This window comes from Bactrocera neohumeralis, chromosome 6 (assembly GCF_024586455.1).
Source record: "Bactrocera neohumeralis isolate Rockhampton chromosome 6, APGP_CSIRO_Bneo_wtdbg2-racon-allhic-juicebox.fasta_v2, whole genome shotgun sequence".
Classification (NCBI taxonomy): Eukaryota; Metazoa; Arthropoda; class Insecta; order Diptera; family Tephritidae; genus Bactrocera; species Bactrocera neohumeralis.
Genome location: NC_065923.1, coordinates 62,397,956 through 62,412,764, shown reverse-complemented (window position 1 = coordinate 62,412,764; position 14,809 = coordinate 62,397,956). Strand labels below are relative to the sequence as shown.

Genomic DNA, 14,809 nt, shown 5'->3' with positions numbered 1-14,809 from the left:
AGATATCTTAATTTTTACTCAAGTTACAGCTTGCACGGACGGACGGACGGACAGACAGACAAACAGTCAAACGGATTGCAACTTTTTTCGTTATCCTGATTATATATACATATTAGGGTGTCCGTTATTTACCAAATTGATTATTTTTGACGAGACGCCCCCTAAACTTTTAGTTTTCCATCTAAAAAAAATATCAGATCATAAAAAGCCCTTAATTTTCATAATAAACCTTGCCCCAAACACGATACATTTCCCATTTAAATAACATGGTATTTTGCCACTTTTTACGAATATTTTTTTTTTCTTTGGAACTTTTTTGTTTGTAGGAATAAAAAAGTTATATTCTTGTATATTGGGAAATGTACGTATATCGTGTTTGGGACAAGGTTTACTATGAAAATTAAAGGCTTTTTATGGTCTGATATTTTTTTTTAGATGGAAAACTGAAAGTTTAGGTCAAAAATAATCAATTTGGTAAATAACGGACACCCTAATACATATATATGTATATATATAACGCTATATATATCTCGCTTAGTTTTAGGTGATACGTACAACCGTTAGGTGAACAAAACTATAATACTCTGTAGCAACTGGTTGCAAGACTTAAAAAAGTTGAAATTTGGCAGCACTTTAACCAAATTTTTTTGTAACTGGTTACGGGTTATGGTTATGCCTAAATTCAAAACTCCAACCAAAATGTAGTTGTCGTGAAACCTTTAATAAACCCTTAAAATAACTTGAAAAACAAGGTTTCCAAACAAGGACTTTATTTTGATCACTTTGTATGACTGCTACATAATAAAGCGGTTCGATAGTTCCGATAAATCACCAGCTTCTTGGAAAGAAAACAACTTGTGCAAAATTTGTGAAACTAGTTCACATATATATGTACATACAGACAGTAGAAAACTGTTAAATTGACGCGGCTTGTCACGCTGATCGGTCTCCGAAGTTTCCTTCTTGCTGTTTCTTGCTTCGTAACAAACTTAATAAATAATATAATAGGATATACAAATGCCATTATACTTTCTTATACATTACAACTTTAGTTTGCTAAGTGGGTTAATTCGGTAAACTAATCAAAACTTTTGTGTTATTGAGTCAGGCCATTCTTCCACAAAACAAGTGATATTCAAATGTGGCTATTCGGTGTGTAAAATACAAAGGAAACGGCTGTAAGCTAATAAGACGTTAATCATGTAGAAAATTGTTTTTATATTGTACAATAATTTTCATAGTTTCTCCCACATCTTACTACTTTCTAATATTTGTAAATATAGATAGATCTATACCCCCGTACGTTTCTGTATGTATTTGTATATAGTTAGTAAAGTGTTGTATGTTTGAAAACTTTTCCTGTCTGTTTTGTTTCTGAAAATCGCAAAATACATTTCTTTGTAGCTCATTCTTTACCGTTGAATTGTTGCTAAAATTAATTTTTAGGTTAGGTGATTTCTTACATTGCATATTAGTTAGTTTTACAAATTTCTTTACTTTCGAATAATATTAGCATTAGTTTAGAAGTTGGTTTTTTCGTAAATTCTCTTTTTTTTAGTTCAACTTTTTCTAAATCACAATTTTGGGAGTTTTGAAACCAAACTAATGAGCAGAAATGAAATGATTGCGGAGTTCTTGAAATTGCATATTTTTTTAAATTATATTAAACCAAAGTGTTTTTAAAATACAAGCATACACATATAGTTTGACGAAGGAAGTGAGAAAATGCAGAGGCCGTTTTAAATAAAAGTGTAGATATCTGTCATTGCGTTATCATCAACATGCATATGTTGGACGAATTTGACAGTTTGTTGTTTATTTAAAATACCCGTTTGACAGTTCCATTATTGTTAAACTGACTGATTATTCGAAAGATATTTTGATGAAAATTCAAAATAGTCAGAAAGTTGAAATTAGCTTTAGTATCCGAATGGATATGTCGTAATCCCTCACTGAATGAAGAATAGGGAGACACCTAATGTGATTGTAAAAACGATTTGTTCATATTTTGATGGTGATAAATCGACATCTGGCATAATTTTTGAGTCTTAGGCTTCTATAATGTAAGCGCTCAGTTCAACTCTACGTCTTAACATAAAATTAGCTTCCTTACGTTAAATAGGTAATTGAAAAAATGATGATTTGAAGAAAGAACACTAATGACCGGTTTCCATACTTAAGTTGTGCTTAAGATAAAACAGGAAAATAGTGTTTTACAGTTCATACTTAAGTTATGCTTAAATACTGAAAATATTAAGTACTGAGTTTATAGAAATGGGAAACAGTGCTTAAGTAACAGCTGATTTTTGTCTTGAATTGTTTTGAATTTTCAGTTATTTGTCAAAAGAAGAATAATAAAAAATTATTTTTTGTGAAAAATATGAAATCGGATTGGGATTTCCGCCAGTTCCAATAGGTGCTCCGAATCGCTAGCGGTGAAGTTGTTTTCATTCATTTTCAATATAACTATCTTCGCAAATTTATGTATTGTCTGCTATTATTTAAATATTTTAAACATATTTTTATGGATGACATTTGTAAAACATATGTTGCCCACAATGTTGCCATATATCATATAATAAAATTTTATAGAAATTAAGCATTGACTGTGAAACGCAAATGACTACTCAGTCTGCAACAATGCTTAGCTAAGATTTTATTTGGGCACAACTTAAGTATGGACTGTAAAGCCGGGCATAAAGATTTTCATTTCGATTGCGACAACTAGGGTAGATAATTAACTTGTGTTGCTGAGTACGGAATAATACTGCAAAAAATTAAAAATTCATGTATTTATGGAAAAGTAATAATATATATATGTATATTAATTTCGTTTCTATGTTTTTATTTATTTAATTTATTTATTTCACAATTTTTATATATTTTATATTTTTATTTTTATTTAAATTGTTTAATTTTATATTATTTCAAGTAAATAAAATCATTTTTCTTTTTGTATTTTATTTGTCTTTAATTATGCCGGATTTTTTTTATTTATTTTTTTTCTAGTTTATTAGATTTCATTTTAATTTTTACAGCATTGTGACATATTATTTAATTTAATTTGACTACATTTTATCAATTTAATTTTATTTTGTTTTATTTTATACATATTTTTTATATAATTTGATTTTATTATATTTTAATTTTTTTGTTTATAGGATATTTTAATATTTAATTTAATTTTTCTTATTTTTTATAACTTTAATTTTTCGCATACTTTGTTCATATTTTTTACTTCAAGTAAATAAAATAATATTTTTTTTGTGTTGAATTTGTTTTTAATTTAGCTGGATTTGATTTATTACTTTTTTTAGTTTATTAGATTTCATTTTATTTTTATTTTAATGTTTACATACTTTAACATATTATTTAATTTAATTTTACTATATTTTATTTTATTTTGTTGGATATTTTATACATATGTATATGGGGTAGTCGAGAGAGTCTTTTCGTATTTTGTCAATAGATGTCGTTGCAGTTGTATATCTCCAATGCTACCAATCACATTGTGTCATACCATAAAATGATGAAAAGGTGAGATAAAATTCGGGGAATTTGAAAAAAAAACTTACAGCTGTTCAAAAATGACTGAAAATAATGAAGAAATTCGCTACATATTGAAATTTTTGTATAAAAAAGGGAAGAATGCCACGTAAGCCACTAATGAAATTTGTGAAGTTTACAGAGACGATGCTGTATCAGTTCGTGTAGCACAACAATGGTTCGCTCGCTACCGGAAAATGGCAAAACGTGGTCGACCAAAATGGTACATATTATTTATTTATTAGTATAAATATAAAAACAATACAAGTAAGTAGAAGTTTGATTAGAAATACGAAACGACTTTTTCAAATACCCTACATTTTATATTATTTGATTTTATTATATTGTATTTTTTTTTTTGTGTATAGGATATTTTAACATTTGATGAAATTTAAATTTTCCTTATTTTATTTAACTTTATTTTGTCTCATCATTTGATTTAATAACTCAATAAATTTTTTTAAAGTTATTTTTATATATTTTATTTTATTATATTTTATTTCATATTTTTTTATTAATTTAACGTTTTTATGCCATTTAATTTTTTATTACATATTTTTACTATAGTTAAAATGTATTTTATGTTTTATTTACTACACACTCGTTTCACTTTTTAATTTTATTATTATTTTATATATAATATTATTTTTTAAATTTTTATTTAATTTTATTTACAGTATTTTTTATAATTTTTATTTTTATTTTAATTTAATATATTTTTGTTTAATTTCATATAATTTATTATATATTTTTCATTTTAATCTCTTTAATTAATTTAATTTTTTTATTCCATTATTTTTTGTAAGTCTGTAATTTTTATTTCATTTAAATTTTATTTTATTTTATTGTTTCAGTTTACCGTGTTTTTATGTTAAATTAATTTATTTTATTTATTTATTTATTTATTTAACAAATTAACGCCAATCGGCAATATACAACAGTTACTTTTATATTTCATTTCATATTATTATTTGCCATTTTTCCCCCTTTATTTAATTATGTTTTATTTTATTTCAAATTATTTTTTATTTGTTTACATTTAAATAAAATATTTTGAACTAAAAACAAACACAAGATTTATGTTTAAAATGCTTATATGTTTTTTTATTTATGTATGTATGTATGTATATATGTATGTATGTAATGAGTACTTTTCCGATACAAATAATTCAGCCAAGTCAGCATTCTTCTCTTTACACCCTCGCTTACGAAACTAATAAAAACATTTTGAGTTTTTTGTTGTATAAAATAAAAAAGTAATTCTTAAAAACATCAAATTTAATAGACCTCACTAAGTAGCTGAATCATTACAATAAAATAGTACATATGTATGTATATCTGTAATAATTTCAAGTTATCACTGTACTTTGTTGCAAGTTGCCTTGTCTAATAGTTTATTTTTTTACATTTTATTTTTAGTTCTAGAGGCTAAGCAGTTTGTTTTCATCAGTAAATATATGTATATTTCGCTCTCCTATTACTCACAACGCACCAGATTTCCAAGCTGCCTCTAAAATCGCTCTTTATATACCAACACTTGCGCAACATAGCCACATTTTTAACAAGTCATAATCAGTTCGAACACTCCTTTCCTTATCACTTCGCTACGCTACCTTTCTCTTTACGTTACGTTACGTTATTATTTTACAATGCTAAGTATTTACAATGAGAAATATTTCAGAAATTGTGCCGGTGGCACTGGCTGAGCCACAACCAATTGCCCGCCACCCGCCGCATCCTCCAAGCGTTGCTTATAGTCAGGCATTTCATCGGCTATACACGGATGACCCTCCGATGGCCAGAATAAACACGAACATATACGACATAGTTTCAACACTTCGGCAAACTGATAGTCATCATTGACACCGTAAGTGCGTCGCAACTGATGATAGATCTTTTTCCAGTCCTTTACCTCGTTCATTAGTTTTATGTTATTAAGATCGAGTATTAAATTGATTTGTGGCTGTTTGAAGTGAAAGCGACAGAGTTCGCGCCATATGCGTTGCTCCGAGACCAATGTGGCCATGGTAGGCCAAGCATTGGCGGAGGCCTAATTCAAATAACGAGAGAGAGTTTCAAAATTATTTCGAATGTCTAAGTGATTAAAATTGTCTTAAAGTTGCATACTCACTTCGAGATCTTTGTGATCAGCTATGCGTAAGATAATCTCACGTATGCACTCCTCAGGTAGGTCGTGCAGCTTTGGACGTATTTCAGGACCGGGCTGGAATGAATAGAAAACAAGTTTTAACTGACTGTTCTCTTATGAAGAGAAATAATTTATAGACTTTATAGAAATTTTAACAAATACAACATCAAGTCAACTTAAGGTGTAAATAAACGATTCTTTTACATATGGCTCAAGCAGCTCACGACTTCCGGTCTTTGACCAAGTATCCTCAGGGTAGCCTAAGAACATCCGTTTGAAGGCGAGCTAAAGTGAGAAGGCGAAACATCCCCTCCACAGGGTTGTGCGCTGGGTTTGGGACCCGCCGCATAAAAAAAAACAATCAAAAAACGTAAACATACTCAAATGAGAGCCCCCCTTTGATGACAACCATGGCAAATGAAATAAGGACTACGATTTGAGGGCATGCACCTGGAATGGCCGGTCCCTTATTTGGGAAGGTGCCGCTGCCCAGCTGGTTGATGTCCTCATTGAAATGAAGGCTGACATCACTGCCGTCCAAGAAATGCGATGGACGGGACAAGGGCTAAGGCGATTAGGGCCTTGTGGCATTTAGTACAGTGGTCATATAAAGAAACGAAAATTTGGTGTGGGATTCGTGGTGGGTGAGAGACTCCGTCGCCGAGTACTATCATTCACTCCGGTGGATGAACGTCTAGCCACAATCCGCATCAAAGCGAAGTTCTTCAACATATCGCTGATTTGCGCTCATGCGCAAAGAGTAGGACGATGTGACCAAAGATGTCTGCTATGAGTGCTTGGAGCGCACCTATGATAGCTAGATACAATGTCAAAATTCAGGGTAGGCAAAGAAGGTATCTTTGGCACTACGGTCAGTAAATTCAGCTCCACGACAAAACATCCCCAAATAGATTGAGGCTGATCGACTTCGCCGGGGCTCGAAATATGGTTATCTGTAGCATTAGATTCCAACATAAGAAAATTCATGAAGCCACCTGGCTGTCTCCGGTTCGAAAAACCACCAACCAGATCGATCATGTTGTGATAGACCATTGGTTTTTAGATGTCGTGCGCTCCGAAAATCGACTCGGACCACTAAGATTCGCATCTGTGCAGCTGGTTCGACGTCGAGAAGCTACACAACAGATGTCGAACGATTTTCTACTCGGCTTGCACTCCTGCTCTCTGAGAGATCGTCAAAACTGCGTGGGACGGCATTTCAAACAACGTTACCCATTCGACCACAAAATGATGTGGTAGGTATGTCGCAGCGGAGAGATAAAAGACTGCGTACCTCGCAACGTTACCGTCGACCACAGGATGTGCGGGATGGGATAGATACCGAGAGTTGAAGAGGGAAGCGAGACGCATTTGCAGGCAGAAAAAGAAAGAGGTCGAAATGCGTTAGTATGATGAGCTTGACAAGCTGGCCGACAAGGGTAATGCTCGAAAATTCTACGAAAAGATGCGGCGGCTAACAGAAGATTTCAAGACCGGAGCATACTTTTGTAGAACCCCCAAAAGTGATCTAGTGACCGATTTCCAGATCATACTAAAATTATGGAGGAAACTCTTCTCCAGCCTGCTGAATGGCAGTGAAAGTACAACGCCAGGAGAAGGCGAACCCAATTCCCCAATCGATGACGATGGAGCAGAACTGATAAGGAGCATGCATCAGCTTCTTTGTAAAATATAGTCGGACGAAAGAATGCCCAACGATTGGAATTTAAGTGTGCTCTGCCAATTCCCAAAAAGGGAGACCCCACAAACTGCGCCAACTACCGTAGGATAAGTCTCCTCAACATTGCACATAAGGTTCTATCGAGCGTATTGTGTGACAGATTAAAGCCCACCGTCAATAAACTGATTGGACCTTATCAGTGTGGCTTTAAGCCTGGAAAATCAACAAATGACCAAATATTCACCATGCGCCATATCTTGGAAAAGACCCGTGAAAATAGTATCGAAACACACCACCTCTTCGTCGATTTCAAATCTCGAAAAGTTGCTGCCTTTATGCCGCGATGTCTGAGTTTGGTATTCCCGCAAAACTAATACGACTGGGTAAACTGACGTTGAGCAATACCAAAAGCTGTATCTACATATGTGGTCTGTGTTAACGATATACACGTTAGGGACTTTCCGGATGAATGCTTTTGAATATTTTTTCTTACGTACTTCCAACAGTTCAATGCAGTTCTATTAGAAAATGACTATTTTCAATAAAAAAAACAACAAAGTGTTAAAGATTAAAGCCAATCATTGCCATGGGTAACTGGCTAATGAATCCACTTAAAAATATAGAACGGCAATTTCCTGCATAACTGCCGCTAAACTGAGTTTGCACTTCTCCACTCATAGCGAAAAAAAGGGAAAAACAAACACGAAGGAGCAATAAAAAATGCACTGGATGCAAATTGGTATGCCATTTTCCGCTTAACAACTGTAATTATATTATAGTATATGTATATATGTATATGTTCATATATACATACATATGTAAGTTAGTATATGCAAGCACTCACCTCTTTGATTTCGAGTTGACTAGCGACATTTTGTATGCGTTTTATAGTCTCGATATGCTCCTGCCACAGATTGGTGCTGCCTAGCGGTTTCCCCCAGCACTTCTGGCTCTCCTGAAACACAATCTCTTGCAGTTGTATGACCAAACCACGCAGCACATTCAAATGCTGTTGGCTGTCATTGACTGATAAGTCAAGTGTTACAAAACAAAACGTCGCATAAATGGTTAATTTATTGTTGTACGTAGGTGACGCGGACCAATTACCGGTTTTTTACGGATTAAAACATAGTTGATGTCCATTACAAATATAATGTAAAGAAAACGAGAAAAATATTTTATGAATATGTGTTATTTCAATAAATGTCATTAAATTAACGGCACTAAAAGTAATGCCAACTAGTTGGCAACAATGGTATCATTAAATGTTGAAGTTGCAACAATTTAATTGGCAAACGGAAATATGCACTTTTCAACTACAATTGCTGCCACTACATTTTGCTAGCAATTTAACTCACCATGTGTGGCCACATCTTCAACAATTTGCATCAGCACCCGCTGCGCGCTGCCCGACAAGTTGACGATACCCTTGTGAGAGACCAACAATCGCAGCAGCGCACAAATATAGTGGAAGCGTTTGTGATTACGTAATGAAGTGCGAAAGTCTAGACGTCGCACAACTTCGCCAAGTCCATTGAAGCCGGCGATTTCGCGTGTACAACGTACCGTTATGTGGCAGTGTGGCGGCACGATAACCTCATCCGTATCATCGTCAAAGCTATCGTCCGAATTGGATGACAGTCTGGAAAAAAGTATGATAAAATTGAAATTAAAAAGCTTCCGGGTTTCACAGAAGTATATACATATGTATATAAAATATATTTCTTCAAAAGTTGCATTTTTCATGTTTTCTAAGTAATTGTTACAATCGACCCCAACATGTGCAGGATGGGATAGATACCGAGAGTTGCAGAGGGAAGCTAGACGCAGTCTGCTGAAAGGCAGTGAAAGTATAACACCAGGAGGTGGTGAACACGATTCCCCAATCGATGACGATGGAACAGACGTTCCATTGCCCGATCATTAAGAAGTTCGAATAGCAATTACTACCCGACTGAAGAACAACAAAGCGGCGGGGGCCGATGGATTGCCGGCCGAGCTATTCAAACACGGCGGCGAAGAACTGATAAAGAGAAAGCATTAGCTTCTTTGTTGAATACGGTCGGACGAAAGCATACCCAACGATTGGAATTTGAGTTTGCTCCGACCAATCGACAAAAAGGGAGACCCCAACTGCGCCAACTTCCGTGGGATTAGCTTCTCCAAGATCGTATGTAAGTTTCTATCGAGCGTACTGTGTGAAATATTAAAACCCACGTCAGCAAACTGATTAGTCCCTATAAGGCTTTAGGCCTGGAAAATCAACAACCGACTAGATATTCACCATGCCCCAAATCTTGGAAAAGACCCGTGAAAAGAGGCTGCTATTGACAGCATGAAAAGGAGCCCCCGGCATGTCGGACCTTGGTATCCCCTCAAAATTAATACGGCTGTGTAAACTGACGTTGAGTAATAGCAAAAGCTTTGTCAGCATCCGAGCCGTTCGATACCAAACGAGATTTCAGTCATGGCGACTCCCTATGGTGCGACCTCTTCAATCTACTGCTGGAGAAAATAATTCGAGTTGCAGATCTGAATAGAGAAGGTACAATCTTCTACAAGAGTGTGCAACGCTAATAACAAAGATATCATTGGCCATAACAACTGCACCATTAGTTTTGCTTGCTCCAGGTTGGACAAAGGAGCCAATCGCGACTTGGCTCCTACGTCACTGTTGTCAGTCATAACTTTGAAATTGTATGTATATAATTTCATCTATCTTGGAAACAGTATTTAACACCAACCTCGATATCCAACGCAGTATAACTCTTCTAACAGATGCTACTTCGGAATGAGTAGGTAATTGAGAAGTAAAGTCCTCTCTCTACGAACAAAGACTAAATTCTACAAGTCTTCCCAATATGGTGCAGGGGCAGATGACAACATCTGATGAGTCAGCGTTACGACATTGGCAACGGCAAATACCGCAGAAGGGTGGAACAATGAGCTGTACGAGATATATGTACGACGACATTGGCATAGTCCAGCGAATTAAGAAACAGCGACCGCGCTGGCTAGGTCATGTCGTCCGAATGGCACCAAGCACCAAAGCACCAAGTATAAACTTTTCGATCAAAAGTAAGAATGCGCTATTGATAATTAAGCTCCTCACCTTTCCTTTTATTTTCTTTTGAAAGATTCTTTTTTTATTTTCAAGGAGAATTAAATTTACCAAAAGAATAGATGAAGAAAAAAAATGTAATGAAACGCGAAACAAATCTTTACCCGGGTTAGAATATACAACCTAGACTTCCTATGTGAAAGTACAAAGCTCTCTTTTCAAATTCAAACCACTCTCGATGATAAATGAAGTTTTAACTTCATTTCAGAAAGTTCAACTTGAGCTTCCTGATGGCAAAATTAGAAACTATGAGAACTGCGTTTAATTATAACATATGTTGAACTTGGCGAGTAGTGAATCGAACAATCAATTGGCGCAAAATAAATTAAGCAGGTGCTGTAGAATCATATAACTCCGTTTTTGGTTTCGAATTTCTCAACCTGAAAGCAGAAACTAAACTTTATGCGAGCATTAGTGGCAAATCGAAGAAGACTATAGAGATTTTTCGTTTAATTACACAATATACCTATAACTTTAGCTAATTTTCTTACCCGATATTTTTCTTTATGGATAGAAAAAACTTTACTTTTCATTTATTTACCACAAGTCGGTATCATGACGAAAGAATTTATAAGTTATTAATTGCTAGCTTTTTACAAAGCTTTGTCAGAATACAACTCTCCATAAGCTGAATTTGTCTGCTATAAAAATGTATCATTCTAATTTTCTCCAGCACAACATGGCGTTCGAGAACCCCTTTTTGGTTTGGAACCTACGATCTCCAATAAGTAGGCTCTTCTGCTAGCCACTTTCTGTTTGGGAGTAAATATTTAAATGACTCAGTCATCGGATTTATATATATACGTACATATTTGCCCTTGCCCAGCTAGCTCTAGACTCATATGGCACATTCGTACTTCTTTGTAGAACTGTTTATATCAATACATTTATTTATAGCTACACTTAAATATACAGTTAGCGCTGCAATGAGTGTTGCAGTGTATGCAACGCACCATATCCTCATGCGATCGACAGACTGAAGACTACTAGCTCCAATTCAGATGCATTTCGAAAGCACAAACACATTGAACTAAAAATAAAATGAAGTAATTATAAAAAACTAAGACTTATGGGAAATGAGAAGGTAAATGCACGCTTGTTGCCACTTCGGTTGAATGATTTATGTGCAACATTTGTTCCATTGCAATGTGTTGCTACTCACCGGGCAGCGTTGACAGATACTCGCACTCGTAGTGTGGCAGTAAGACATCTTCACTATTGCATATAGAGCGAGTCTGTGTATTTTTGTTTAGATTATCAGCAATTTATTGGTGTTGATATTGGTGAGAGTATGTGTGGAATGTAAGGGTTTTCCAGCGGGTTGTGAGAGATGAATTAATACCAAAATGCGTATATGGTATACCAAATGCACACGCTTGTTAAAACAAAAAAAGAAAGTGTACTATTTTTATTTTCCAAAGTTTCCAGATGACCTCCTTTTAAAATATATTTCGAATATTTTACTAAATTTTGCATATTTTAATAGTCTGTGAAATATTAAAACTTCAAATTTATTGGTGAAGTATTAAAACTTCAAATGACTGAAAATTTTATGAGAAACAAAAGAATGAACTCGGTACATTTCGCAGCTGCGATATTAATTTTTAAAAATATAGTATACATACATATATGTATAATAATAGTTAGAAGGCTGATCTAAGGGATCGCACGTGGACTGTTATATGTAGTCATTTGTGAAGCTGAAATTAGCAACACGCTTAGTAGCCAACACAAATTTTCACAGGCATTTAATTTCCACTCCAGTTCAATGGGATGTCTGAAGGTATGCGCTCACAAGTGATTAAGGCCTGACCTCCCAAATGCGGGACAGTCAAGAAGGGGGTGTTGAGTTGTTTCCATCTCATCTTCTCTCATACAGCTTCTAAAGATGGCATCTGGTAAAATTCCCAACCTCACAGCACGGACACCAATAGAGCAATGGCCTGTTAACGGCCTCACAGCTAGTGAGAGTCTAGACTTACTGAGGCCAAATAGATCACTAGATCTCTTGCGATCGATATTGGGCTCTTCTTGGCCCACCAATGGCCAAACTTCCGTGAAGCCCAGCTGTCTAGTAGTAGAACACAAGAGGATATGGTAGCACCGACCCGCTCCCATTCTACCGATAGTGGTTCTAGGCTGGTTTTCCTTGCTCGCTCACCAGCTTTGCAATTTCCTACGATTTCGGTATGGCCCGGCATCTATACCATGCTATCGATAGCGCTCCTCGACCAACCGTGAACGCCGCCAGAGTTCGATATGACGACTCCATGATCCAATGATGCGATATAAAGTCAAAGTGTGTGAGGATATCCGAGTGTTCAGATACGTGTTCTTTTAAGAACCCATATCCTCTGAGTATGATAGCAACTTTCGCAACCATACACCTTCCGACGATGTCTACGGGCATTATGGGTAGGATGACGTTAAGTGTCATGGTTTGAGGGGGCCTTAGTGCACCACACATGCTGATGAGAGTCGCCCGTTGAACACATTTCGAGTTTCTTTGCAAGTGTTGTCTTTTCTAGAGCCTTTTGACTGTGGTATAACCAGAGGACCACTTTCGGTAAAGGACCCCACCTTTGGGAATAGCGCCTCTACAGCAGTATAAGGTACTCGATGCCTGTTTTGCTCTCTCTTTGATATTCGGCTTCCATGAAAGCTTCCTATCCAGAATGAGCGCTAGATATTTCACTGTATAAGCCGCAGGCGAATGTCTCTAATTAGCGGCATCGGTGCCACCGGGATCTTTTATTTTCTAGTAAATAAAACAATCTCAGTTTTACTTGGGTTAAGGGGTATTCTACTCTAGAATTTTGAAAAATCAATTTTTTTCATATATTTAAAGTTTAGACCCTTAAGAACATATCCTCCTAAGAATTTTTAAAAATTAAAATTAGTTTAAGAGCTACAGTTGCTTTAGCGACGCAGTACCTAGCAAGTATCGGCCGTTTTTCTACTTTTTTCCACACGGTACCGGCATTATCTCAAGTTCTATACAATCGATTTAGTTGAAATTTTGTGTGAACCTTCTTTATATAATCCTTTATCGTTTCTACCAGCATCGTGTCAAAATTTTTGTTTTTAATATTTTTAAAAAATTCAGGAATTTCAAAAAAAAGCGTAAAAAATGATTTTTATTTTCAGGCAGTCGCCATTTTTCAAAAAAAATTTTTTCCGTGTTGCCTGAGGTAGGGACTACATATAACAGCATCCTTACTGATTAAGAATTTCTTTTGATTTTTTTTTTCAGACCACCAGGAGAGTCAGGATCAATGTCACCAGGATGCGCCATTCTATTTTTACACCTGTCTCTCCCCCTCTCTAATTATTTTAATTTTTAATATTTTTTTGCAAAATTGTTTTTCTGTATTCTTAAGATATCAATAAAACCACCATAAAAAAGTTAATAGTAAAAATATTTTTTGGTTTTTTTTTTTTTTAATTTCAAAAAAACTGCCCAAAATTTGATTTCTAGACTAGAATAACCCCTTAATGGCGAGGCCATTTCCGACTGCCCAATACGCCATATTTTACAGTTTTTCTTCTATAAAGACGAAAACTCAAACTAGCATGCTGATAGTGTGAATAGTCGTTATGGGCCTGATTATGCAGAAGGCAAGATTAAATTTGGTTTTGTCAGTTCCGTAAAAATAATGAAAATCGTCGAAAATGACGGCAATGTAAATACTACTTTGTCATTCACACATGCAAAACAAAGCAAAAAAAAAAACAGTTTGAAACCAAAAAAAACTCGATGTAAGGTGTCACACGAGTGACTCACCAGAAGCTCCGGAAGCTTGGTTAGGAGGTTCTTATGCATCTGCCTATAGTCTGATCCTGTCTAAGCCCAATGATTTTGCTGGTGAAAAATTCGCCTCAGAAAGTGCTTATTAGAAACTATAATGCAAGTTTTTTGCCAATAGTGACCAGGGTTTCTGTGAAAGTGGCATTATGAAATTGACTGGCAACAAGTTTTCGAACAAAACGATGCATATTTGATCTAAATCGGATCATTCTTTAATTTAAAGCAAAAATAATGGATTTCTTTTCACTAGACCTATTATATGTGTATCAAAATATGCTTGTATGTCTGTTTATATATAGTTTATATTCGTTCTTATTAAGTTCATTTACCGCCATGTGCGCAAAGATTGAAAGTACACCTGCCATCGCCTTGATTGTCGCAGAGCATTTACTTTTCCTTGTAATTCACCAGTTGCCCTTGATGCAAGCCCATATATAAACACACCCATATACACACAGTTAATGAGCGAAGAAAGTGCTCTTCATTTACGCCATTTGCATTCCA

At 35.1% G+C, this 14,809-nt stretch overlaps 1 protein-coding gene and 1 long non-coding RNA gene across 6 annotated transcripts in view; both read right to left on the bottom strand.

The window, feature by feature from the left end:
• Nucleotides 1-4,622: 4,622 nt before the first annotated feature.
• LOC126763198 (F-box only protein 32) overlaps nt 4,623-14,809 on the bottom strand; it is a 33,236-nt gene continuing 23,049 nt past the window's right edge. For all 5 annotated transcript variants that reach the window (XM_050480495.1, XM_050480494.1, XM_050480493.1 and 2 more), the window contains exons 3-6: nt 8,735-9,018; nt 8,221-8,402; nt 5,678-5,770; nt 4,623-5,596 (exon numbers count right to left, since the gene is read on the bottom strand). In XM_050480495.1, coding sequence (XP_050336452.1) covers nt 5,207-5,596; nt 5,678-5,770; nt 8,221-8,402; nt 8,735-9,018 — 949 coding nt within the window. In that variant the 3' untranslated portion in view covers nt 4,623-5,206. The remainder of the gene's footprint in view (nt 5,597-5,677; nt 5,771-8,220; nt 8,403-8,734; nt 9,019-14,809) is intronic.
• On the bottom strand, nt 9,025-11,985 carry LOC126763247 (uncharacterized). The gene is made up of 3 exons (XR_007667592.1): nt 11,660-11,985; nt 11,306-11,527; nt 9,025-11,249 (listed from the first exon to the last, which is right to left on the bottom strand). It is a non-coding gene; the product is annotated as an uncharacterized LOC126763247 (long non-coding RNA).